Source organism: Pomacea canaliculata, linkage group LG3 (genome assembly GCF_003073045.1).
Source record: "Pomacea canaliculata isolate SZHN2017 linkage group LG3, ASM307304v1, whole genome shotgun sequence".
Taxonomy (NCBI): Eukaryota; Metazoa; Mollusca; class Gastropoda; order Architaenioglossa; family Ampullariidae; genus Pomacea; species Pomacea canaliculata.
This window is the reverse complement of record NC_037592.1, coordinates 24,275,736-24,303,663: the sequence shown is the minus strand read 5'-3', so window position 1 is coordinate 24,303,663 and position 27,928 is coordinate 24,275,736. Positions and strand designations below refer to the sequence as shown.

General features: G+C 38.3%; 2 protein-coding genes across 4 annotated transcripts; one reads left to right on the top strand and one right to left on the bottom strand.

The window, feature by feature from the left end:
- The first annotated feature begins 838 nt into the window (after window positions 1-838).
- Window positions 839-14,346, top strand: LOC112559577 (serine/threonine-protein kinase PLK4-like). The gene is made up of 17 exons (XM_025230909.1): window positions 839-2,540; window positions 3,132-3,227; window positions 3,916-4,011; window positions 4,357-4,584; window positions 5,048-5,136; window positions 5,328-5,560; window positions 5,708-5,766; window positions 6,071-6,315; window positions 6,551-6,790; window positions 7,082-7,271; window positions 8,119-8,223; window positions 8,754-8,893; window positions 9,163-9,278; window positions 9,455-9,585; window positions 10,539-10,633; window positions 10,963-11,702; window positions 12,092-14,346. The coding sequence occupies exons 1-16, from the start codon at window positions 2,511-2,513 to the stop codon at window positions 11,165-11,167; spliced, it is 2,298 nt and encodes a 765-aa protein (XP_025086694.1). The 5' UTR covers window positions 839-2,510; the 3' UTR covers window positions 11,168-11,702; window positions 12,092-14,346.
- Window positions 13,771-25,845, bottom strand: LOC112560024 (serine/threonine-protein kinase PLK4-like). 3 transcript variants are annotated; one of them, XM_025231575.1, is made up of 12 exons: window positions 24,919-25,845; window positions 24,681-24,768; window positions 21,757-21,905; window positions 21,345-21,444; window positions 20,829-20,933; window positions 20,400-20,542; window positions 19,030-19,142; window positions 18,599-18,732; window positions 18,212-18,306; window positions 17,789-17,950; window positions 16,325-17,196; window positions 13,771-15,686 (listed from the first exon to the last, which is right to left on the bottom strand). In XM_025231575.1, exons 3-11 carry the CDS (start codon window positions 21,831-21,833, stop codon window positions 16,857-16,859), a joined length of 1,269 nt encoding a protein of 422 aa, XP_025087360.1. In that variant the 5' UTR covers window positions 21,834-21,905; window positions 24,681-24,768; window positions 24,919-25,845; the 3' UTR covers window positions 13,771-15,686; window positions 16,325-16,856. The 3 variants fall into 3 exon arrangements, with proteins under 3 accessions (XP_025087360.1, XP_025087358.1, XP_025087359.1); XM_025231573.1 differs by lacking the exon at window positions 24,681-24,768 and having other exon boundaries at window positions 24,919-25,844; XM_025231574.1 differs by lacking the exons at window positions 24,681-24,768; window positions 24,919-25,845 and adding an exon at window positions 23,234-24,077.
- Between the last annotated feature and the right edge of the window lie 2,083 nt (window positions 25,846-27,928).

Below are 27,928 nucleotides of genomic sequence, written 5' to 3'. Positions count from 1 at the left end.
ATATAATTAGTGGGCATCAAATTATGGTAGTTGTTAAAAGCTGTAATTGCAGCACTGCACTGCAGTAGTGTTTATTCCATGTGTTAGCCTGGAAATACATTATTTTTTTTATTTTTTTTTTTTAATGTACAAAATGTACAAAGATGAAATAAGACTTTGTCAAAACAGCATCTCATCAAATCACATTGCAGATGGATACATTTTTGGAGGTAGACATCATGCATTAACTTACATTATTTCATGCTAGGGACCTTTATTGGGCATTTATATGCTTTTTACCTTTAAAGATTGCAAATGTGAAATGCAGATCAGTACGCCATCAGCATTTATAATAGTAGGTAGTACATTCATTAAAGCTCATTGGTTCATAAACTTTTAGAACCTATCCGGTGCATTCAAGTTAGACTGCTATGTCAGATTTGTCTGCATAAGTTTGTCTTGACAACATTAATGGACTGTTTTTAATGGTTTATTTATTTTTATACAGTCTTGTAGTTCCATCTGTAAACATTGCATCCTTGCTCAGATTTCACACTTTTTGCAGCGAATCTGAAATTTCAGGTCATGAATATAAGATGTGTCTGCATGCTTATGGTATGCTTTTATGAGATGTCTGCAATGTTTATTTTGGTGTATTAACATGTATGCCTTTCCTCATGCATGTTTCATTTCACAGTTTTATCACACAATTAAAGACGTTGAACTGGATTGTGTATCTGCTTAATAGAGAACACAATTTGAAAAGAATATTTGTCACAACAGCTCAACAGACATTACATGCAGAATTAAAACACCAACAAACACATCTTACTTTAAAAAAAATGAATATTAGGAAAAAAGTAATCAACAAAGAAAAATGCTTAGCTATACACGAAAACATAACAGTAATCCAAACCTCCAAAGTAAAAGTCTGATTTAAAAGTTCACTTGACAAGTCCACTTCTGAAGCTTCTGCCATCAGAAATATGATACACAGTCTTTCATCGTTTCTGCTCCCTATTTATATTATTTATGCCAGCCCACATCGATTACAGGCAGAAAAACGAAAAAACCTGGACAGAAAAAGTGCACTCCTTACAAATCTGACCATCATTTAAAGACGTTCCATTACTATTCTCATCCAAAACTTACAAATATTTCAAAAAATTAAAACATAGGCAGACTCATCAGGTTTTACATGACATTGTACATTTTTTATCAGTTTGGTCAGGACTTCACAACCCTAAGTCTGGCAGAACTTATAAATACTGAGCTAGTCAAAATGGTCAGGTATTCCTCACAGTCAGGGATGTGCGTTAGGAAACAAAAATGGCCCACTCTTTCCTTTCATTCTTAATCTTCAACATTTATGTGAGTGGAGCCCATCAGTGACGCCGTTACATCAAAGGAAAAAACAGTTATGAGATTCTCACATCCACGCAAAACTCTCCCATCCGACAATGCTTTTCATTCTCATTCAACAAAAATTTTAATAATATATCAGCAGGTTTGTAACAATATTCTCCCACCACCTGAGAAACTAAGCCAGTTATTAAGAGACTATAAGACTTTTCATAGCAAAGTATCAACAAGTAAACAGCTTATATTCAAACGCAGTCTTTATATTGATTTGTATGTGTATCCATGCCCATAATGACTTCGGCATCGTTCTATAATTTTGTGTTTATAAAAACAACTTTGGAAATTGTACACTAAAAACTAATGCAATCAATTCAAATTTATAACACAAATATACGATCTGTGCTAATTTCCGATCAGATTTTTTTTTTTTGCTGGCGTCAGAAGCTGAAACATCGTCTTGTAGGAAAACATCTATCACACACAAGCTAAACTTTTGGGGTTGGGACGATTTGACTTGTCTTAGGACGAAATGGACCTAGCTGGGACGAATTGATTTTTGCTGTGGGGTGAAATGGCCGGACCCCCTTCCCCTTTCACTGGCTTTACCCATTCATTATATAAAAAAAAACAAATGTACCCCACTAGACATGGTAAAGGCTGGTTCTCAATTTACAGGGCTCTTTCAGTATTTTTCGAAATGGCATGCCAAGCGATCGGAATGTTACTTAATATGCATTTTCCGTCGTGGGTTGATGCTGTTGAAACGACCATCATACCTATAGTTTAAACACTTTGTTTACAAAAATGAATAATCGAAGAAGTTGACGTCATGCTGGTAAGTCAGTGGAATAATAAGTACAAGGGAAGCAATCACAGGTTCCTAAACATGTTCAAACTTGTGTTTTACAATCAAATACTTCCATCAACTCTTTACGTTGTCGTTGATATCAGTCACCAGTGGTCAGTGCAAGTATCAGAAAAAATGCGCATGCATAACGATCATGTTATGTATGCACGAATCACTTTCGTGTTGCTGTAGTGCTTGTGTTGGCACACGTACACGACCGCACCAACACATCCGAGAACTGACGGTGACAGGACCTCCAGAGTCAAAGCTAAGGCCAGACGACAAGCCAGAGTTCATTTACGAAACAGAGTGAAGATGGATCATGAGTGACGGTGACAAAATGAGTTTAGATGTGAGTATGATCACGAGCTAATATCCCATGGTATGATCCTCCAGGACTCGAGTTGGAGCGAAATATTAATTAAGTAGTTTAATATTCTTTCGGCGTTTATCAGTAAAACAGTTCGTATTAATTTGCCGATTTATTATTATTGGTGGAGTACTGTATTTTCATAATTTAATTTAGTTAGAATGTTCATTTGTATTTAGAACGATTTATTTTGGATGTGTACATATCGTATTGACAGGTTGTTATGGACGCCATGACGTGACCTTATATGATCCTTGACACCCTGAAACCGAAAATATTTTAACTCTAAGCCAATTCCTTTATCCATAACACTGACACAACACCAAATCCTAATTCTAGCATCTTTTTCCATCTTGTAAAATGTGCTGGCGTCATAAGCTTTCCTTTTTTGACGGCGTACGTGTGAAGAATATATATATACTGCAAATCTAATTGTTGCAAGGGTACGTATAAGATTTTCAGAGCCGTTAGAGTAAAACCAAAAAGGGATGCTCTACATCAATCAAGTTCTGATTCTGATTCAGAATCAAATGTTTTAAAATTTTGTCATCAGCTTGCAACTTTTTGTCACAGGATTATGATATACTCAGTTTCCTGGGCGAAGGTGGCTTTGCTCGTGTCTACAAAGCAAAGTCAAAGAAAAATGGACAGGAGGTTGCCATTAAAATGGTTAGGCTTTACTCTTTTTGTTTTCCTTTTTCTATAATATAAATCCCTATAATATAACCCAATATACTACATGAGCATCACATATATGTATATAAGTGACTGCATGATTGCTTGACATTAAAAAAAACCACTGATATCTATATTCATTATTTTACTTTCAAATATATTTCCATGTGATTTGCTGATTTGCTTGTTCTTCAAGATTCTTTGTTCTGTTAATATTCTTTTCAGTATTGAAAATACAATTAGAATTACATAAACAGCACAGTGCCATATCAATTAATTGCTATCATTTCAGTTATTATCATAATCAAGTCATGCACTCTCTTATTTCCTCTCTCTTTCTATGTCCTTTTGCTTCACATCGATCAGTGTCATATATGTCTTTTATTACAAAAATAAAACTTTCTCTCATTTTCTCTCTCTCTCCCACTTTAAATTTCTCACTTATAGTTCTTCTACTTATTATTTTTGGTGGTGCAAAAAAAAAAAGAGATTTTTTTCAGTTATATCTTTGTTCTTGAATTTGTGATATGGGAGTTTTTAATATTTGTGTTCATGTACTGTTTATTGTTTCTATTTTTCACATGTGGACAACATTTGATAAATCGAGTCTTTCAGTTTAATTCTGGCCACTTGAATAGTTGTTATGTTGGGTGTGCTCACCCATAACATTTTACAATTTCAGATTGAAAAGGAAACAACAAAAGCACGTAGGATGGTTGCAAGGGTGAGGAAGGAGGTTGAAATCCATTCAAGGCTGAAACATCCATCAATTTTGGAGGTAAAGCAGTCAAAAATCTTTGATGCTTGTTCAGAGTTAATACTGGTGGCATATCAGTACCCAGCTGTTTAAAATGAAAGATTTTACAGCAGCTATTACAAAAATATGATAGAATAAGAAAGAAAAGACATACTGCAGCTTATTAATAATTAATACAGTCTGTAACATGCTGCTCTCCCCTATAACTTTGTTTTCTATTTAAAAATATTCTCAGAGAACATTTATGTCACTAAACTTATGTAATAGTGAAAGATCCAACAGGTCACACATATTGAGTGGTACTACTGACTTGTTTTCTACTGGCTAAGACTTGCTTTAACATACCTATGTAACTGCTTGTTTCAGATATATGATTATGATGAAGATAACAAGTATGTTTACCTAGTGCTAGAGCTATGTCACAATGGAGAGTTTCTGCACTACCTGGACTCACAAGGAGGAGTGTTAACAGAAGATGAGGCTCGAAAGGTGATACGGCAGGTGGTGGAAGGCATGCAGTACCTCCAAAGACATCATATCATGCACCGAGACCTTAAACTCTCCAATCTACTACTTACTCAAGATATGAACATAGTTAGTATCTTCTGGTAGCATTTGAAGATTTCATGTCCATCAATGCAAGGTGAAGGTCATATGCCAGTTACGTTGTGCACTTCACCGTTGTTTTTTGTGTGTTGTTTTCTCATTTGTTAAAGTTTTCTGTGTCGTGGATCACATACTGCATGATTATACTTCTGTTGTTCGCTTATCATCATTATGATCATTAAACATATAGAAGACAGATTTTATTCTATTATTTAAAAAATATTTAAAAATTTTGCACTCTTTCCCCATTGTGAGGTTTTCTAAGATTAACCTCAAGAGCTGTTTGATATAGTTATCCTTCCATGTTCTAAACCCACATGCTTTGGATTTTTGTAACATATTCTTGTTCTATACATGGTGTCTCACTCTCTTTCTCTCCTTCACGCACGCAAACACACTTTCTTTAAATTTTTGCCATATATTTGCCTTTTTTATCTCTATGTTTTAATAGAAAATTGCTGACTTTGGGTTGGCCATACGGCTTACAGAACCAGAAGAGAAGCACTTCACTATGTGTGGAACACCTAACTACATGGCCCCGTATGTCTTCTCACTGTTATTCTTGCTTCTCTTCCTTCCTTCTCTTCCTGTTTCACCAGCACTTGGAAAAAGACTGTAGACTTATGGATGAAATGGGTGATTTGTATGTCAAACCTTTATTTTTGGGTCTGATTTCTTTGGTCAGGTTAATTGCATTCCTTTGGACTTTTGTGACGTTTTTTTTTTTTCAGTGAAGTGGCTAAGAAAGAAGCACATGGCCCTGAAGTTGATGTATGGTCACTGGGTTGTATGTTGTATACCATGCTGGTTGGAACAAATCCCTTTGACACTGACACTATACGTGGTACTTTGGACCGAGTCATACAGGCAGAGTATCACTTGCCTTCTGACCTCTCACTTGAGGCTTCTGACCTAATTCAGCGTCTGCTGCGCAAAAATCCTAATGAGCGTCTTCTGCTTAAAGGTTAGCTGAGAAAATATTGAGTGAGTCTTTTTTCTAACAGTAAAAAAGGAGTGTGTATAACACAGATGTCACAAATGCTTTCAATGTTTCTTTTTTTTTAACTTTTAGTTGTTTTTACAAAATCTATATGAAAATGCTCTTGTGTAGATGTCCTCTGTCACCCCTTCATGAGAGGAAAGTCAGTGGCAACACAGGACACTATACAGGTTAGTGAATGTTGGCCTTTGTGTATTCCATCCAGTCCCTCTTTCTTTCTTCACAATCATTTTTCCTCTTGACTTTCTTTTTGCTTTTTTTATATGTTAACCTACTTTCCCTGCCCCTATAAGATGTGGGTAAATCAGCACTTTCAATATGAAGTCACCTGTTGGTGGGAGAGGGGGCATGTTTAAAGTGTTTCTTAATTTTTATAAATAAAATTAGTCTGTATAAATTATAGTTTTCTCACTGCATCTTCCTTGCATTCTTCTGCATTTTTGTCAGTGTAAAGGTTTTGACAAATCTTTTCAGATGTCAGAGATATCAGTAGACAGTGGTTGTGGCACCTTTGCAACAACATTGGGATCTAGTCACTCCAGCAGCAATGGTCATGGTCACCCCACCACAGCTTTTCCTTCAAAGGCAGTGGGGTCTCGTATATCAAAAGAAATGAAGCAAACAGTGGCAGATGGGATCCTAATCAGCTGTCAGAGAGTGGTTATCCTCTCAGCGATCAGCGATACTCATCACCACCTATCAGGGAGAGAGATGGGTTGGTTTATACTGCATAAGATTTCAGAATTGTGTAGTCTTATCAGAGACAGACTCTTAACTGTGCTATATGTCAATACCTTCTCATTGCGAACAAAAGTTCATACTTCTGTCTTTCTTTGACTTACTATTTACAGCAAAGTGAAAATAGGAAATCACATGACATGAAGTAAATTACCTGCAGATGAAAGATTTTCTTAGAAATTATCTAACAAACATAAAAGTAGCCTTGTGTTTCAGGATATGCGATTTGTGGGAACCCATGACTTCAAACCAGCACAAATCTAACAGAGATGTTATAAGGAACTCATCTGAGGCTGCCATAGGACCTTCTCAGTTTGATCCACATCGATACCAGGAACCCCAAGACACTTCCAGTTCCTTTAGCTGGTCCTTCAGTGCCAGCTCAATAGACAGCCATAGCAGCTTACCAGCAGGTGGCAGCCCTTTGGTTCCCAGAAGCATGAAAAATGGCCAGGAGTCTGGCTTCTCCTCTCAGGAACATTTAGCCTCCAGTCCACCAAGAAAACTCTAGATTTTGATGGATGCTTTCCTCACCAAGGTAGCCTACACAACCTTTTGGCTCCAGAGAGTGGAGCTGTTGTTCCTGCAACCCATGAGGTTTTGACCAAAGTGCAGGCATACCTAGGGCAGTGTTATAGTTCTTTGACCCATATCAGGGATAAAACACATGGGAGTGCTGTCTTTGGTTTCCCACCTGATGACATAGAGTTTGTTACTCCCATGCAAACAAACCAAGTGAAGTTGACTGATCAACATGTGGATTCTAGTCTATACACAGTCAGCACAAAGAACACTTCTATCTCTCATAGCAGCAGCGATGAAGAGAACAAAGAGAAGGCTGCTGCTGCTGGTGGTGAGGGACACTGCAAACAAACCCACAGAACCATTGAACACTCGGCGTCTTCGCCCTATCAGACAGAAAACTAAAAATGGTGTGGTAAGTGAAAGATTTGTTGAACTACATCCACAGGTTTATACAGAGTTGCAAAAGTCTGGGAAAGTCATGAACAAATGGGAAACAGTTTTTAAAAACAGGAAAAGTATGGGAATTTCGAATGCTTAAATAATAAAAGAACGAAAATCCAACTTCTAGTTGCAAATTTTTTCCCGTTTTAAGAGTGTTGCCACCCTTAAACCAATGGCAGCGCTTATTAACCACAGAGGTTAGGCCTATGTTTTGAGAGAGTGCATGCGAAAGAGAGGGAAAGCTGTCCACTTTTCAAAAGACAGCAACAACAAACACAATTCTTAAGAAGCCATCTCAATAAAAGAGTTATCTGAGAAATTCAGAAGCATTTCTCAATAGGCATTGATGAAGCCACTGATAATTTTTACAAAAAGTAAGTAAAAACTAAAATCCACAAAAGCAGAATCACAAATATTGGGTTGATCATATTTGTTACTTCACTTTCATTATAGCCATAAATTTTAGTTTTCAGCCATGTTAATATTATATACAATATATGTTCATCAAGTTCTCTTTGCGCTGTCAGTTATGCGAACTAACAAAGTTAAAGATCAAATGACACAGTCTGTCGAGTGCTTTCTTTTCGTGTTTGTAAAGATCCTCACATTCTCATCATTTACTTTGCCCATGGATGCTAAGGTTAACATAGGTATGGAAATTGTTAAAAAGGGTGAGAAAAAGTATAGGATTTTTGTATATTCACAGCCATGTGGACCTTGCTTAAAATGTTATCGGTGGTGGTAATGAAAAAAATGACAGGAATGCTGTTTCCTCATTTGTGAGCTATGATTTTTTTTTTACTTCTTTTTAATTTCAGGTCAACATCATGGATAATGGTGATGTTTGTCTAGAGTTTGTCAAAAACAAAGGCAAGGAGCAAAGAGTAGTGGAAGTGTTTTTAGTATCTTCTGATGGGCAGCAGGTACAAAATCAATTCACAGGCTGATTTTTTTTTAAATCACAGTGTTGATAACATTAAAACAGTAAGCAGTTTTTTTTTCAATTTAAAGTGCAGAAAATAATTTTTTTCCATCTGTTTTTATGTGTATCTATATGTGTTAAATGTAAAGGATGTATGGAATGGTTTGAGGGAGTTAACAGTTGTTGGTCGTTTTGCTTGGAGAAGGCTATCTTACTTTTGAGTTGTAGAGGCTTCAGATAGAGAGTGAAGGGGGGCAGGGTCCTAAATTTCAGACAGGCATTTAGTTGTTGTTTGTGTTATTTTATTTATTATCTTATTCAGCTCACCAAGTTTATTTTTGTTATGTGATGTGTATCTGCTATTTTTTATTGGCCTACTTTAAATCAAAACTAAATGAAGTTTTAAATAATACTTTTAACATTATTATTAACTGTTAACATTAACAAAGACAAAAACATTATTTTATTACTGCTTTTCAAAATCAATGTGTGGCTGTAATAAACAAGACCAGCTTTTGTGGGCTGCTACAGGTGACTGTGTTCCACCCTGGGGATAGAGGAAAAGGTGTGGCTGTGAGTGATTGCCCGCCATTGCCATTGTCTGCCTGCAAGACATTTATCTTCGAGTCACTGCCAGCCAAATATTTTAAGAAGTACCAGTATGCTGTCAGGTGTGTAATGTTAACCTATGTATGTGGCATTGGCCATCATCATTAAGTTTTTTCATGACTGCTATGACTTCATCTTGGTTTTTTTACCATCTAGCCTTCCATTATTCTTTATAGATGGTGGATTGGCTTACTCAGAAGGTGTATATGGAGAAAGACATGGATACAATTTATATTGAATACATTTTAATGTGTATGTGTGTGTGAGAGAGAGAGAAATGTTGCCCAAAATGCTGAAAATAAATTTTTATTTTTTATTTTATTTTTATCAGATTTGTAGGTCTTGTTCGTTCAAAAACACCAAAAGTGACTGTTTACACAGAGATGGCAAAATGCATGCTGATGGAGAACTCACATCCTGCTGACTTTGAGGCAGCTTTTTATGAAGGTGGGTCATTAGTGCTGTCAATGAGCTGTGTCTAGCTGTGGCAAAGCATATCGATAATTTCTTGTTACCGTGGGATACATGTAAAAGGATTTAGAAGAAGGTGTACTTCAGGAATATGCATAAGATATTTATGCTTCTCACTCCCTTTCTATTTAATTTTTGTCTGCTGGTGACAGGTACCAAAGTATTGGTCTCCCAGAGAGGGATTTGTATTGAGAAGGCAGGCACATCTTTCTTTCTAAACTCTGTGAAATCCAGCCTTCATCTCAGCCAGGATGTTCAGGGACTTCTGGACTATGTAGAAAAAGTTTGTAAAAATTTGACTCTTTTAAAGGTTCTACTGATCAGACACTGAGATTACTTACTAAACCAGTCATAATTTCAACAAAATATTCTTATGATCTAAAATGTATCTTTTTGTGTTGCTTGTCTTTTCTACTTTTGATGCCATTTCCAAGGCAAGTGCTGTATCATCACTTGCTGAAGATGTGTTTCTTCTTCATACTGTCCCAGATGACATGACTATATGGGGCTATCCTAACTGGATACCTCAATTCCAGCTGTCCACTCCTGATTGGTCAGGCCTGATCAATGAACAGGGAGAACAAAATCGACCAACTCAACCTTTATCTCCCCCACATCCCCCCCTTTGACAGCCAGTGAGCTCTTCTCTTGCTTTCTGCCTGGCTTCAAGCAGTAAAGGGGTGTCAGCTACCTTGTTTCTGCTGTCTCTGAATGAGCCATGTGCAGGACGTTTCTCCCCTCTGACTCCTCTGGGATACAAAGTGGAGCCTATGCAGGATGTTATCCATCTTGGGATGAGGTTTCAGACCCTCCTCAACCATGTTCCATCCAGGATATAGCATCTCAGTTCTGAGTTCGACCACCTGCACTGCCAGGAATGGTTGCGTCTTCTGGGTCTCCTAAACACAGCAGCAGACTTGCTGCCTTTGGACTTGTGCCTCCAACCCTTCCAAATGGCCCTTTTATGTCATTGGCATCCATCCTCCTTGCTGTGAGTTTCTTTCATCCAGATGAAAAACTGGAGGAGAGTTCACTGGCTGGCAAGGGCAAGATGGAAGGAGTGGGCTGGGGAGTTAATTGGATTTTGTGTTCTCCTTATTCATTTGTCAGGCCTGACCAATCGGGAGTGGACAGCTGGAGTTGAGGTAGGTAGTCGGGATAACTCCATATTGTCATGTCATCTGATAAGCACTGAAAAATTAATTTTAACATCAAAAATTGTATTTTTCTGTCTAGTGTCGGCAGCAGTGCATGCAGCTGGAGGCAGTCATTAGTTCTGTGCAGAGCAATGACCTTTTGAAAGATCAGCTTTTTCCTGTTGTTGTTGGGAGGTGTGTTGGAATATATGCGCACATGTGTCTTAAAGATGGGGGATAGACATTTGTGTGTGAGAGAGAGGGAGAGAAAGACAGTGAGTGGATAGGTTGTTCTCCACTTCTCTAATTTTCAGGCATTTTCACTAATTTGATCTTCAGCAGTGTTCACAATGAGTTAAATAGCGAAGGGGCTCCACCAGTAAAAAGATATGTTTCAAAAATACAAAGAATGCATTCGTGTGAAATCATTTGTTTAAATTTCTTACATTCAAGAAAGAAATATATTTTATGTAGGAAAGAAATATATTTTAATGTACTTAAGTAGAAAGTGGCCTCACTTTTAGGCAGCCAGATGTGCACAGCGATGGAGAAAGCAGCAAGGAAAGTTTGGTCTCAGGAAAGGTAGGCACTCTTTACATGACAACCAGGAATTCTTTGCATGACAATCACCTGCTTAAAACCAACTCTGCAAAGTCCCCAGCAACAGTAAGTAAGCTTTTTGTGACTTTTTATGCATTTGAACAAACAACTATGTCAATTACAAATTAAGAATAATGTTCTTTAAGTATATGCTTAAGAGGAGTCAATAGACAGCTAAATGGTTTATTATTTTTAGAGGATTTTTGGTGCGGTCATGAATTTATGCATTGCCCTTCATCCCTTTCCCCATCATCCTTCTATTGCTTTCTGTGTCTATATGTGTAGTTACTGGCAGTTTTCAAACATACTTGCCACAAATTAAAGTATAAAGATAATGAAACTTCTTTTGAATTTGAGATGCCATCCTATACCCTCCTTTAGTGATGCTCTAGCCTGCACTGTGATATAAACTGATGCTAACAAGCTGCTGCATAGGCATGACACTCTGAGTACTATACTCAACCATCACTGCAACAAGCACATCTTCTATAAAGAACGGCACTTTCACAATGGTCACTGAAGTAATTCTACCAGTCTTCATGGAGAGCACTGGCTTGGCTGTGGAACTTCATTTTGGAAAGATTGTTGACAAGTTTTATGATTGGACATGGCTTGGATTCTCAGTCACACCATTATGTGCTAATGATTCCAGCAAAGGCATGAAGTAAGTTGAACTCTTAACAGCTGCTCACCTCATCTGCGCACATATTATCTAAGTTTCTTGTCTTTCCTTTTTCCATCATTGCTTATTTCTCTGGACAAATGTAAGTAAATTTTACCAGTAAATATAACATGGTAATTTAATTAACTTTAATATATTTGATGTGCGATGTGCTATTAGGAGTTATACAATGTATCAGCACTTTTGATGTACAGCTTACTTTGAGCTTCACTTGGGGTTTAACATGAAGGGCTTACAAGAAATTAAGCAGCACTCATTAACATTTATTTTATCTTGCAGATATACATGGACAGAATGAAAGATTGAGAAACTAGCATGTACAGACTGTCAGATAAATGTGGGCACATGCTCAGTACATATTAATGTTTCAGGTATCCGTCAGATACCGCTGGAGGTCAAGGAAAAAAACTGGATGTGACACATGTTGTGAAGAACTTGTGTGGTACAGAGTCATCAGCAGTGTTAAGAATAATAATAAATGTGTGATTTGTTATAGTGCATACTTATGCTTATAAGGAGACATGGACAACGCATGAAGGAATGGAAGAATGAGCAACTGTGCTGATGACCAAAAGAAGACAAATATAGAAAGTGCAAAGAACCAAGAGCGTCACGATTCAGCAGAGGAGGACAAGTAGGGAAGTGGCAATAAATGGAAAAGAAGGAAAGTGTGTGAAAAAGGACTAGCATTGTGTGCACTGTTGTTAGGAGTAATGCTTAAGGGAGAGGTGTGTCTTCAGTGCAATGGTGAATAGGTGAAGAGGAGAGAGTTCCATTGTTTTGCTGCACAGTAACTAAAATCCTGTGACTATGTTGTTGTTCTGGTGACAAGAATAGTGAAGATGCAGTCATCAAATGAAGAGTATATTTTTCTAGCTGGAATGTAGGAGGAGAGAAATAGGCAGGGCAGGAGCCTGCAAAGAAATTAAATCACAGACCAGACAGTTTGTACTGGATGTGAGATTCGAGTAGCCAGTGTAGAAAACAAAGGAGAGAAGTCTTATTCTTAGTGGCAGACGTGCAGTGGAGCTCTGTACTTTCTGGAGTTTATGAATGAGGTATGAGATATGTATAAGAATTTTTTTATTTTTTGACTGGGTGATGACCTTGCAGCATACTAAGTATGTTCTCTGCTGAGCCAGAATGGGAGATCAGTTTATTCCTATGCAAAAGTCTGCTCTATCACCTTGAAATCCACCTGCATACCAGCTATGAGAAACTGACAGAAGAAATGCTTTGCTCTTGAATGCTAGAAATGGGAAGGGAAGGAGTTCCTAATGATGAAACCCACAAAAGAATATAGTTTTTCATTTGAACCCAAAATGTGCAGTATTCGACCTGTATTTTCACCCTATATAGAAGAACATATGATGTGCCTGAATGGTTTCACTGAGAGGGTGATGTCAGTGTTGGATATTTGTTAGGAGCTTTGCTTGAAGCCCTGCTGCTGAGCAGTAAGAATAAATTTGTTTCTAGGAAAATGCATGTATAGCTGGGAGAGGATGCTTCAGCATTTGGCATGGCATGATCAAATAGAAGTTTCTTACATCTGGTGACTGTACTTCCTGTCCAGTATCATCACTCTCTCAGCTAAACATTTCTTACCCTCTGCACCTTGAACCTTGAATATGCCTTGTGTGTGAGGATATTTATTTTCAGTTATATATATGTACCATTAGAAATGACAGACTGGTACCACCCTCGAGCAGTTGGACAATTAATCTAATATGCAGTGTTGACATCAGAACATTAAGAGACAGCTTAGAAAAGTGAACAAGATCTGAGGCAATGATTTATTTCCCTTATTGCTTGTTTTCATTAACTTCCTAGACAAGCATTTTGCAGACCTCGGGTTCTTGGTCAACTTTCCCACTTGTTCTAAGTAGTGTCAGTTTTTCTTACCAAGTTCTCTATGGTAAGGGACCATTTACTATCAGCATAAACCTCAATAGCTCAAAACCTCCTATGAGGGTATACCTATACCCAATAAATTAAAGTCTTGTGTATTTTATCAATTTGCATGCATACCCACAGTGACTTCAGACAGAAATCTCTGATCATATTTTAATGTGGGAACTCAATTTCCCGCCACATACAATCAGTAGAAATGATTTACCATAGTTTTCCATCTGGTATCAAAAGATAAAACAGTTTCAAGCAAGAAAGCATCACAGATATACCCTAACAAAAGCTAAACTTTATAAATATATATTCTAATATTTCTAACTAAAACTACAAATGGATGGAAATAAGAAAAATCTCACAAAACATTCCAAAATACTTGGAAAATCTTATAAAAGTCCACAAAGTTCCAGTTACTGTTGAATGCTGCTGCGGCATACATTTCAGAATGGTACTGTAATATTTTTGAGATAGTTTGGCATGGTTTTATGAAATGCATTTTGGGTTAGGATACTGGCATTCGTTCATTTCACGTGCCATTCACTTGATAAACTCTACTGGTCATGATCCTGTACTAGCCAGTGGTGACCTAAGATCACACCCTGTACCTAGTGTTGCTGAGAATGTGTGTGTGTAAGAGAGAGAAATTATTTCAATATATATATTGTCAAGCATGAGCAATACCTTGAATTGCCCTTGTGGATGAATAAAGTTGTATTTTAAATCTAGTCTTGAATTTGTGGACATGTAGCACAATATATAAACTGCACTTTACAACAGCTGAGGTCTGCCAAATATCGCAACATTTCTGTACTGGTATTCACAATAATTCGCTTAACTAGTAACACCAGGTACATTTACATGGTCTTAATACCTTAATTTGCAACAAATCAGCTCAACTATAAGAATGAATATATAATAATGTACACAGCCATCAGCATGAAGCCAGTGTTTCATTGCTCTCAACTTGTTTGTCTTTGGAGACAAAGGAAACTGGTAAGACTGTTGCTAAACAAGTTAACAAGACAAGTGCTTCTAAAATTCTTTTTTTCAACAGCAATTAGTTAAAGACCTAACCTCAGTCTCAGACAAGAACATCTAAAAAAAGATGATTAACATTTGCTGAAAGATAAAAGAATGTTGCCTTTTTGGCAAAGCAGGGTACAACTCTGCCAATAGCTGTGAACTGTTAATTCCTTAGGCATTTATATTTCTTGCTTCTTTGCTAGCAACCACGTACTGTAGGAGTGGTGGACATAAAACTTGTCCAGACCTTGCAGTATTAGCAAAGCACTAATCATTGTCAGAAGAGTTAATTAGTACACATTATTCCATGAAACAATGAGTCACTTGGAACAGAATGTACCTAAAATCATGCTATTCTATTACTTGAATGTGTTACCTTTCACTTGACATCCATCAGTCTAGGTGACAACTTGCAGACATGTCATTCCATTTCTTTAGGTTCTGTGTTGCAACACCTTGCTGGTTATCAAGCAGTCTAAGCTCATGGTATTTATCACTATCCATCTTTTTATTTTATGCAGCAAGGTAAAGACATCTCCATGGGAAAACCTGAGATAAGGCAGTTTTGTTACAGAAAGCTCATGCAAGAAATTTAGGTTTTTTTACATGAAACACTGACAGTTTGCAAAAATACCAGCAGAGTCTTAGAATGCTGTGCTGTAGAAAACAGTCTAAACTGTCCTATTCCTGTAGTCCTATACCTGTTCACATGGCATAGCTGAACAGTACCTGAAGTAATAGAAACTTGAATAATGCCCATCCAGAAGTGAACACATAAGTCCAGTCTGTACTTAATTTTTTCCTTGAATGGAAGCATGTTTTCCATTCACAAAAGTTCTTGTCCTCAATGTGAACATAGGCACTCAGAAATTTTAAGGATTTGTAGTGCTTGCATGTACTTTAAGGATTTTGCACCATCAAGGAGAGATCACTCTACAAGGTAGAACTGCAGGGCATGCCATCAAATAGTCCAACACCATGGGTAATTTTTCCAGTTTGTCTTTTACCACATCTGGCACACCATCTACTTGCTGGTACCTGAAACAAGGAGAAATTTTAGTTTAATTTGTTCCTTGTTACTCCTTGAGGAGCATATAGGGCTGCAACAAAATAGAAATGTCCTCCATGCTTATTGGAAGGTTATATTTCTACTTTATGAACACCACATAGCTTAATGAATGCATTTCAGGAAACAAAATCAGTCCATTCGCTTCTTTTTAAGCTCTGTGAAATGATAAACAGACGTCAAGTCTAAATTTTATAATCATTACGAATTTTGAAAATCTGTCTAGATCTTCTAATAGTTGTACTTAAGAGCACCCCAGCCAAAAAAAAAGCCACATCTTCAGTCCCTATTGATGGTGTCTAAATTGTTCTGTAGATTATGAGCATTAATGAAGCATTCTAGGAAAGATACAATGACTTGGTGGTTAGTGGATTAGATTGAGAACCAGAAGGACTGTGGCTAAAACAATCCCCCTACTTACCCAATCTACCTATCAAGAACAGGTACATGATTTTTAGCAGGATTGGTAAAGGCAGTAGAAGGATAGGGTGAGACTCTGCCTTCCAGATGCCATGCCATAGACATTAACCCCATGTTCACTGCACCTAGAGCCACTTGCCCATAACACTCTACCTTTACTTCCTGTACCTTATGAACAGTTGTTATTCACCTGTTAATTTGTCCTTCCTGATCCACATAGACCACTTTCGCCTGGGAACTTAGCACTGCTAGCTGCGTGCCATCATTGTAGTGAATCCATACAGCACCACTGGCTAGCTGTGTAGCCCACCCAGTGTATGGCACAAATGCCTGCCTCACAACATGTGATAAGTCATCTGAGCCTTCAGAGGCTTGTCTTAATGCTGAGAAAACAGGAACAAAAACTGGAGAGCATGATGTTCCTGCACCAGGACTGAGAACATTGGCTGTACTGGAAACATCTTTCTTTGAGGTACTTTGAGCATTCTTGAATGAGTGCAAGTCTGATGCCAACATGCCTTTGTACTGCAGCGTGTTATCCATCATATCTGCTGCTGGTACACAGGGATTACAAACTTCTGGAACTGTTAATGATGTTGGTGGCACATATGACTTAGTGGGGGTGGAGGTAACATTACTATTAAGACAGTGCAGGTGACTTGCTTCTGAAGATGCCATAATACCTGACAGATCCAAAGAGCTGTTGTTAAAAGTATCTTCATTTAATTGACATTTTGCAAGACTGCAATTTTTCCCTTGTACAGCGTCAGATTCTTGAACAAGGATACATTTTCCACCATGCCTGTGTATTTCAAGGTATCTGACATCGCTACATGAACTTGGGTCTTTTCTATCTCCATGGGCAAAGAGGAACACACGTTGCCATCAACTTGGTCTGAATCATTATGCAGGAACAATTGACACCGTAGCTTCCGACCTTCTAGAGTTGAGATGCGACGAACAGGAGTGTCCAAACCTCCAGAAATGACTGAAGATGCAGGCCTGTCTGTTGTGTGTGGAGGCTGCTGGACTGAGGTCACCCTGACACGATCATCAGAAGGTCTGAAATAGTTAAGAGATAAGGCAATTTATTCCAAGTATTCATGGGGATTTTTGTGTTGGTGTGACAGATGACTGCATATATCTTATGCACACACAAAGCCACACATTAGATCATTCAGTACAACAGGATGGATTCTTAAATTGGTAATGGAGAGTACAGCCTCAGGAAAAAGGCTCGACTGGAACCTGCTTTACACTTGTTTGATCAATAGTTATGCAATGTGTTCTCTTTGAACCAAGAAAACAAGCATGCAAACAACCAAATCAAATGTCCTACAGCTTTTTACTGAATGTAGCAGCAGCATACAGTTTAAACTGTTTACAATTGTGGATGGTAAGATAATGTGATTTTCTTTTATTTTTAATGATATATTTAATTTGTTCTTATTTCATTTTGTTACATATACATCTTCATACTACAAGTTTTAGCAAGCACTAACAAGGAGACAAAAACAGATTCACAATTTAACACTGAAATAGTGATGATGATTTGTGTTTCTCTGTATCTATACCTCTATCTGTTTCATTCACTAAGTGGTCTCTCTTTCTATGTCTCTCTCTCTCTTTCTTTCTTGTTCTTCTTCATTCTTACATGAGCTCTTGGATAGGTGATGGAGAAGTCTGACCGTCATAGAGATCTGAAGGTATACTGAGTAGTGGATGAAACAAATGCGTTGAACTGTTACTGGATGAAACAGCTTCAAGTTTTTCAGATGTGGAGGAGGTAGAGGAACAGAAACTTGTCCAGGGCCTCCTGTAATAAATCTTGTCTTTAAAAAAATATTCAAGATGTCTTTGCAAGCTTTTAATTATGTGTGTCTTTCCAGAATGGTTTGGCACAAACACTGTTGAAACAGATAAAGATGACACTACTAATCTTTCATTCATTTGTAGTGACTACTTGCTCTTGCCTTGGTTGAGCAAGATATTGCTAACTATCCATAAGCTTCCTGAATGAGTTCATCTGATGATCAAATGCAGTAGCACTCTTAACTGGATGTTGAGTAACACTCACCTGCCCAGTGTAACAGGAAAAAGTGGTTCTCCCACTTCACTTGACGTCTCTACAGCTGCTATGGAAGCTTCCAAAAGTACACAGTGTTCTTTCATCTGTGCAATCAGAATTTTTGCAGGTTGTTAGTTCACAAACAACATGATGTTAAACAGTTTTTAATCAATCATGCTATGTGAGTGTAAGATAAAGCAGCTCTGATGAAGGAAGCTAAAGAATGAAAGCCAGATGATACTCTATATTGTCATAACTGACATTTGCAAATGTATTGTAACACTTATTTTATTTTTTAAATCTTTCAGCCCTCTAGAGCTTGCATATGTAGTCCTTCAGCATGCTTATTAAAGTTCAGGGTTATCCATGCCGACATGGCTTGGCACTATGTCTGACCTGTATGGCATGGTGAATCAGGTCCAGAGTGTAGACATTGACCATGTTGCTGATGGAGTCTTGTGAGAAGATAAGTGCTACACCATTATCCTCTTGAATGTGAACCTTCCTATCCATCATCGTGATCTTGGGACCTTTACAAAGATTATCGTAAATAAAACATTTGGATTTAGAGCTAACAATTGAATGGACTCATCATCAGCCAGTACACATGAGATCATCACTCTTACATGACAATGGAGCTGTTCGGCATTCATGAACATGTGATCATAAGACCTGTTCAAGCACTGCTGCTTTAAATAACACTTTCATTAAGTTAAGCAAATGACAAACTGAACTGATCATTAAGCATGCTCAATGCAATGGTCACAGATAAATTACAGAGTCAATATGAAACCCTCCAGAAAAGAAGATAAATGCACATAACAAACCATTGTAAAAATTGGCCTCAAAGTTTGGAGGGGAATTCTCCATCAAGACACACTTGGCTCTGTCTGAGTATATGGTAACTTTTCCTGTCTTGGATTTAACTAGTTCCACAAACCTGCAACAAAGCATGGTCAAGCACACTGTGAATGTAACACAAACTGTCACTGCAACAGTGAACTACAGCAGCCAGAATCTAGCAACACCAACAACTGATGTGATCCAGTCTAGGTCAGAACACTTGGTTATATATATTGCTGGCTTTACCACTAGGCAGGTCTTCTGTCACACATTATAATGATTTTAATAAAAACCTTCCCTCTTTGAGAGGATGTGAACATACTTCTAGAGCATCTTACTGCCTGCACTCCCTGCATGGTCTTCAGTAAAGGCAAGTTTGGTGAGCCAGTTCCACACATGACTAGGAATTTGTTGATTTCAGCTCGATCCTCACAGGTATTCGTTGGAAATATATCTCAAAGATCTCATTAAATGTCGGTGTTGCTTATTTTCTCTAGTGAATTCTGAGGATTCTCACTGGTTCACAAACGTTTGGATCTTCTTCGTTGTGCCCTTGGTCGTCCTCCACGTTTCTGCTTTAGCAGGACTGACTTGACGTTGGAGTTGAAGAGACGGATCTTTTCGTGTAGCCTTTCCCGGAGTTTTGACCGTCCATGGCGGAGTTCGTTGCTCCATATATTAGCTACAGGGTTTTTGGGTGTTTTCTGATTTTGTTTTTTGTTTTTTTTTTTTTTTTTTTTTTTTTTCCTTTTTTGTGCGTGTGTGTTATGGTGGGGCGCTCCCCTATTTTCTTTCTTTGGCCACCTGTATAACAGGGGTTTTGTTTTCTTTTTCTTTCCTTTCTTCCATATATATATATCAGGGCTTCTGCTAAGGCTAAATTCTTTGGGACCCCTTCTTCAGATTTTTAAGGGGTCCCTGTTCTTCGCCCAGATTTGAAGGGGACCCCATTGACGAAAATTGAAGGGGTCCTCCGAACTTTTAATGCGTACTGTACGCAATTTTTTGCAGAAGCCCTGTATATATATATTTTTTTGAGCTGGCGCCAATAAATTTTAGTTTTGTGCTGTCACTTCGTGTGCGCGTTTTGTGTCCACTGAGGAGTGATTGGCTTCGTTGCTCGCGTCGGGCCTGCGCGGAGGTTTGTCTGTGTGATTGCGAGTGTGCATGTGATAGAGCGAGTCCCGCAACGCTCGATCGCGTTACGCGACAACATTGAGAGTGTTATTTGTAGCACAGACAATGGCAGTTATGTCGAGGCAGTAAGGGTCATTCCAAAGATTATGCAGAGAAAAGCACAAGGTTTGTTGGAGAGTTCGAAAAGGCAGATGTACAATGTGTATTATCTCCTCACCTGTAAGCATAAGCATATCTCTTCCAGTACTTGTAGGGAAGGGTTACAAAGCTGAAGTTTTGCCAAGTTGATGTTTTATGTGTCTCATGACATTTCTCCTGTATGAAAACCGGACATGAAGATCGCCACTTCTCCACATAAATCTGTAACAGTATAGTCATTGAAAACTTTCATTTGGTGAGATAAATTTGTCATCTATCTAGACAAGGTAACTATAACTCTCAAAACTCCCTCTTTTTTGTTATGAAGTCTTTAATTGTTATCTTTAAATGAAAAACGGAACTAATACTACGAAAATTCTATGGCTAGAATTAGATGCAGGAAAGAGATGAGAGAAAATCCATTTCACTGGCAGTTAAAGCACTTCAGTCCAGTGCTGTTTCCTTTACAGGTTTGAAAAATACAGTGTTCTGTCCTCCTGCTTCATACCTCTTGGCCATCTCCACTGACCAGGAAGAGTCCCGTCACCCTTTCCACCCCATCTTTGCATTTCAGAAATTCGAGGGACACGTGACCTGTCTCCAAGATGCTCAGCTAAAACAGAAACAACAATTGATGTGACCATATAGAATAGATACATAGACGTATTTAAATGTGTAAACACACACACGCGCGTATACACACGTGTTTCGCAGATTTTGATGTCCCTAACATGGACATTTCAGCAGCTATCCTATGTTAAAGTGTGTTTGCGTGTGTGTGTGTGTGAGAGAGAGAGGCGCTGAACAATTAAGCTAGTCAGGAAAGTGATCGCAAGTCATTCTTGGAACTAGGGTTGTACTGTTTAGGTATACGATGCCATCAACATTTAACTAAACCGAATAAACCTGACTTAGATGAAATGACAGATTAAAAGTTGAAATAAAATGACAGTTGGAAGGAGTCTGCGGAAGAAATCAGCCCTGGGATGTAGTAAGTATACTGGACGGACATGAGTATACCTACAATGACACTTCTGGTGACTTGGCGGAGAGGCTTGAGTCTGCACGTGTTGAGCGGAGCAGGTTTTAGGCCCTTGCTGACATCTGCTGTGCCATCTGAAACCCTGGTCGGGAAAATTTTTTTTTTTTTTTTATTCTATCGCCATCGATCATTTTTATTCACTGTTCACCACCACCACCACCACCAATAATAATCATCATCATCATCACTGTCTACCTTTTTGTCAGTAGCTACCATTTTTTTTTTATAATTTCCCTTTCTCCCTTACTATACACAACTAAGTAGTATAGAGAACTTTCTAGAGTCTACGATTTACTACGGTTTACTGCTGTCATCGTCGCCCAACAGACACACTAACGTCCACAGTGATAACACGTAAGATGCGGAAGAGCAGCATGCCAAGTTGCACACTCACCACACAGCATCCCCTTCCGAGGTCCCGGTTCCATTAGCTGGTGCATCCCACAATGCTTTGGGTGGATTCATTTCCATGACAACATTGAGTCGAGCATCTCACACTTATGTTCACCGCTTCGTCAGCTTCTCGACTTGCATCACGGGCTCCTACAGGACAGAAGAATAAGTCATGGAAGAAAGGAAGGCAAGTGTCACCTGCACTCTACAGTACCTTTCAGACCAGGAAAATAAATAAAAACAACGACAACAATTTAAATTTTAAAATAAATATAATTTGAAGTAAAAGAAAACATCAAAACAAATCCCAAATTTCCCAACCCACAGTCTGAACACTTCCACCGTCACAAAACATCTAATGTTCCTTCTGACTATTCAATCGCCCTCCCCTCCCCCCAAAAAAAAAAAGTCTCCAGTTGAAAATGACACCAAGTCTCCAATTGAATATAACACAAAGTTTCCACTCCTAAGAAACACAAATATATTCCACTTGAAAGTACTACAAAGTTTTCACTGACACCGATGCTCTCCTTAAGTAATTTCTAATTTAGCGCTGGCGGATAAGATGAATAAGCGGAGATCAAACAACAAAAGCGAAAAAACACAAAAAAACCTGGAGAAAAAATAACCAATCTTTAAAAAAAATGACAAGTTCAAAACGTAACTCTTTTTAACCATAGCCATAAAATATACACTAATATATCACACTCATCCAATACAGAAATTTTCCCATTCTTCCAATGAACACAGGCTCACCGTGAATCAACAGAAATACACACTCACCGAAAAATCAACAAAGATACACACTCACCTCAACAGGTTCAATGTTACTCTACGATACAAGTCTGTTCAGGACTTGTTACATAACATACAAAAAAAATGTATCCAGTCCAGTCAGGACTACAACACCAAGTCCGTTCAAGACTTGTTTACAAACAAAACGTCCGCTCCGGACGCACTGACAACACTGAAGAGACTTTTACTTCTCTCAAGCAAAAACTCAGTCACACCACAAACATCCAAATCACCACAACACTCTTTCCTTTGTTCTTCGAACAAAACAACCTATCAGCACCTAATTGATTAAAAAGACCGGCCGGCCATCCCTGCATGGCGCGGAACGCCTCAGACTGTCGACACTGTCAACCGCAGTAATTGGTGTCTTCCACATCACACCCCGTCCCACCTTCCAGTTACTTGCCCCCCCTTCCAGGCTTAAAAAAAAAACATTTAAAAGAAATATAGCGCAGCAGGTTTGTGACACAGTACATAGTGTATTGAATAACCAGCCATTAATTCAAATTGATTGTTGTAGTCTCACTAATATTAGTTAATCAGACAAAATCTGACAGCTACTGAACATATTTTGTACAAAAACATTTCTTCATTTTTGTAAATTTTCCTCGGATTGCATGCCCTATTTTTCTTTGCAGACTTGGACTTGCGCTTATCTTCACTAATGTTAGAAACGTCCTCACCCGTTGGATTACGTCAGCAAGGCAAGCATCAATCAGATTATCTGTCCCTGACGATCATACTGATGATGGTCACTGTATTCATATCCATGAATAAGAATCCCGATGAAAAAAGAAGTCGATTTGTGTATCATCGATTCAAAGAACTGTGTTTGTGACCCAGACGCCAGAGGATTCTGCACGTAACGGAGTGTATATCAGTACTGACGTGACTACCGACGTAGAAACGTCAGATGGCGCAAAGACAAGAACAGCGCTCGCTGGAAAATAACAAATTCGTGGTGATAGAAGATGTCACAAACCTGCTATATTTTTTTAATGTTTTTTTTAAGCCTGGAAGGGGACAGGGAAAAGTAACTGGAAGGGGGATGGTGAAGGACACCAATGACTGAGGCCTTTCCGCGCCGTACAGGGATGGTCTGACGGTCTTTGTTGCAATCAGGTGGCGTTGATAGGTTCAAAGAACAAAGGAAAGAGTGTTGTAGTGTTCTGGATGTTCCTGGAGTGACTTTTTTTTTTTTCCCGTAGTAGTCCTGGGTACAAATACTGACCAGGTTTGTATTGTAGTGTAACATTGAACCTGTTGAGGTTTTTTGTGTGTTTTTTTTTTCACTTTTTTTTTGTTTGATCTTCGCTTATTCATCTTATCCACCTGGGGTTCACCGACCAGCGCTAAATTAGAAATAACTTCATGAAGAGCATCGGTGTCAGTGGAAACTTTGTGTTATATTCAAGTGGAGACTTGTTGTCATTTTCAACTGGAGACTTTGGGGGGAATTGAACAGTCAGAAGGAACATTAGATGTGTTGTGACCGTAGAAGTGTTCGGACTGTGGGTTGGGAAATTTGGATTTGTTTTATGATTTCTTTCACTTCAAATTATATTTATTTTAAAATTTAAATGGTTGTCGTTGTTTTTACTTATCTTCCTGGTCTGAAAGGCACTGTAGAGTGCAGGTGACAGAAGAAGGGGATCGAGAGGGGATGCATTTAGAAGATGGTGAGCGACATTGTAACAGTCATAGAATTGTGAGTTTGTCACAAATTAAACGTAACCGACAACGTTGTGATAACAGAAATGTGGGATTCGAAGGGCTGAGATGATGAAGTAATTCTTAAAAAAAGAAAACTTATCCCATTTTACATGTAGACATCCAGGTTTGCCGATTTATTAAAAATAATAATAATGAAGAAGTATTGAACGGGAACTAACATTTCATATTGCCCAATTGCACCTCCTTACCCATACATTTTTCAAGCCTCGTAAATCTCAGAGGGTTAGCGTACAATTTTATCTACAGGGGATGAAGGGGTAAAAAGGTTATCGCATTCCACCCGACGACTTTTGCACAAATCAAATCTGTCGTTACTCGTTACGAGTTTTGTGTGACCGTTACGAACTTCTGTGTGAACGGACTACACGGCGTCGAGTGACGGTAACAGACACGTACCTCCGTCTTTTGCTTGGGTGGATGTTCGGGTGGACCGACATGTTAGGACTGATACGTAGACAGCTTAGTAAAGTAACTGAATGGAAATCTGTGCGAAAATCGTATTAACAATTTATAAGTAAATTTAGATCGACACAGACAGACAGACAGACAAACAATTCAATTAGAGGAATATGGCAATATACAAAATCTACTAACCTGAAAAACAGTAAAGATAAATATAAAAGTAAAAGCTCACCTATTTAAATTCATGACAACGGTGTCCTCCCTTTTGGTGACAACATGTCGCAGCAAAGTAAAGTCCGAGGATTCTTCTAGCGGAACCTAAGCAGGAATCACAACTTTAACAAGTTCTCTCCTGCAGGTGCTTGCACCTGAACTGCAGGCGATCGAGGCAGGTAGCTGCGGCATGTGGAGACACAACACACCTGTACCTGCTGTGGTCGGAATGCCCATGACTTTCGCCACACGCCGCGGTCAGACTTTTCAGTTTATTTGGTCGGACATGCCGAGACATATCTACCCGTCTGGCAGCAACGCGGCACCCGGCGGCACGTATACCTTACTGCACTTCAAACCAGTCGATCGAGTGTAGGCGGGGGCACAAGCACGACCTCTTGACCTCAATGCTTACGATGTAAGCTACGCAATGAGTGTGTTGACTAAGGTATTAGGCTCTACAACTCCTCGATCGTAGTACGTAGCTGGTAGGCTTTGGAAACCATAGATCCCCAACGTGACAACAAAAGTGTCACAGGCCGCTATATATATATACGGATATTAACAGAAAATATACTCGAGAAGTTCCAGCGGCCTTGAACCCAAATTAGTATACATGTTTGTGTGTAATTATTGATTAAATCTGCTGATCAATAGGCGTAGACTGACTACCACCCACCACCCAACCTTTGCATATACTTGTATGTCTTCAGCAGGTGCTCCTCCCCACTTTTTTGTTTGTTTACCAATCTCGCAAAACATCATTCTAGACAGCTGTAGAGGGAAATAAACAGCTTAACGTAGAGCATGTAAATATAAATCTCGGGCCAAATTTTAGTTTAAGTTCCTTTAATAACTTCATTTGCAGGAGGAAGAGCGACTAACCAAGTAAAAACTTAGAAAATAGTCACGAGGCTAAAGACATCTTTGTACCTACAAAAACTTAATTTCTGTTCCTAACAGTGACTGCTTAGGCTGAAGTTGAAGTTCACTATATATCACGTAATGTTCGTGATAATAGCATATATTGCACGGGTTATAGGAGTTTTGCTCATGAACAACTTAACAGAGTCATTGTTGTTACTGGAAGTATTGAAAGGCTTAGATTGGGCGATTGAACTATACTGCACAAAGGATTGTAAAACGACGGCTCTTCAATCAACCATCGTATATACTATGTACAGTGTGGTTGCCTGGGTGTACATGCACGCTCCGGTGCCACTTGCCTTCGTCAGCCCACAAGCTCGAGCTGCTCTTTTCACGGGGGCTTGATGATAATAGTTTATATAGTGGTGTCTATATCTGTAGCACAATTAAAATACCCTCCGTTTCCAGGCCTTACAGATATCCTAATTACATAGAATCTGATGCATGGCTATCAATCCCATTTACTTCAGTTTCAATTCATTACTGATCATGATTTTAAAAGAAATTTTATTACAGTACTTCATTCTTTCATTAGTAAAGTTAATTTTGGCATTTACACCATTAAAAATTATTTTAAAAAAATAATTTGTGCAGTTGTTGTTAATGCATGTTACTGTTGCATGTCCTCTTCCATTTTCACACAAGCAGTGCACATGATGTGCCTCCTTTTTGTATAATTTATAGTTATACTATAATTATTATAAAATGTTTGATATAATCATTATATATAAAAACTGTGTTTTTTAAGCTCAGTACAGTCCAGAATATAACAAGCCTAATTGTAAGATTCATACACTAACAAGTTAGTCCCATAGTTTTGAGGGTCAGTAACCTTTTCCAGAGTTTCTTTGTGTCTTGTTGCAGTCAAGCACTAGTGAAGTAATGAACAGCATATCCCATATCAGCATACATGTATACTTCACATCTTACAACTGTAAAAGCTGGAAGAGTTGACTTACAGGGTTGTTTCGGATAACGAACAGCTTTCCAGAACAGATTGTGTTCGCTAACTGAGGTTCCACTGTATACCCACAATAAACGATATCCATCATTTTTATCAGTCACAGCTTGCCTGTCTTTCATTCTTTGCCATTAAGTCAAACATGGCAGATAAACAAGAAACTGAATTGTAAAGAGTTGCCAGTTTGAGGCTTTAAAGTTCTCAAACTGTGACCTTCAAGTTACCTTGTTTCATATCAAGTCTTTCCCTTTGTTGAAGCATGTCTGAGCAGCTATGTGTAAGGTTCAAACTTACTTTGTGCTTGACTCAAAGGCATGGGAACAGTCCTTTGGGAACAAGGATTTAGTTTTTACTCAGCACATAAACCTTGTTCCAGAGTCATGGAATGGATAAATTAGAGACAAAATATTTGTGCTAAACACAATGGGTGCTGTCTCAGCAGATTACTAACTTGTGTGCAATGCATCCATAATAGTGGCACAGACTGAGCAGGGGCAGAGAAAGAGGGGAAGAAAATATCGAAGTTTTACTCATGAGAAGATTGTTTTTTCACCATTAATTTTTTTTTAAATACAGTTTTGTTTTTAACTGGTTGGCTATTGGCCAGATTTGGGGAACTCTCTCAGTAACAACTCTGTGAGTTCTGTAAACTGCTTTGCTTATTTTAATATATGTACTCAGTCAAGCTAAGTAGGTGGAATAATGTTTTTTAATAACACCTTGGGTTTCTGTAAATTTACATTTCTTAGAATTTTTCAACTCTTGATTTTCCTGCGTTCTTAAGATAAACCTTTCAATTCAAAATAACTTTCTGCAATTTCAGAATAATAGCCCTTGATTTGAGATGCTTTTAAGCACCAGCTTTTATAGTTCCACAAGTTAAAAACAAATTGTGTAATATCTTGGTTCCATTTACTGTTTATGAGGAGCAGAATATATTTCTGGAAATTAGAATATTACACCTAAACTGTTTCTTTGATTAATAAGAAGTCTGTTTTGTCATTATTTCAGGAAATTTCTCCAGCAGGCCAGGTCTAATTCTTTCTTTTGTTTGAGAGGATAGATTTTTATGTTATGCATATATCTCTTTGCAGGTTTTGTTCTGTCTGCAGTGTTATTTGTATGCTAGCCTGATCAGTTA

Excerpts from the sequence above, each read along its gene's own strand:
- LOC112560024 (XM_025231575.1), bottom strand. The coding sequence starts at position 21,833 with ATGGAAATGAATCCACCCAAAGCATTGTGGGATGCACCAGCTAATGGA. Across the intron at positions 20,543-20,828 it reads TCAGTGGAGATGGCCAAGAG|ATTTATGTGGAGAAGTGGCG; the intron begins GTATGAAGCAGG and ends ATACTGTTACAG. Across the intron at positions 17,951-18,211 it reads TTTCCTGTTACACTGGGCAG|GAGGCCCTGGACAAGTTTCT; the intron begins GTGAGTGTTACT and ends GATTTATTACAG.
- LOC112559577 (XM_025230909.1), top strand. The coding sequence starts at position 2,511 with ATGAGTGACGGTGACAAAATGAGTTTAGAT. Across the intron at positions 8,894-9,162 it reads AAGTACCAGTATGCTGTCAG|ATTTGTAGGTCTTGTTCGTT; the intron begins GTGTGTAATGTT and ends TATTTTTATCAG. Across the intron at positions 9,586-10,538 it reads TTCTGGACTATGTAGAAAAA|TGTCGGCAGCAGTGCATGCA; the intron begins GTTTGTAAAAAT and ends TTTTCTGTCTAG.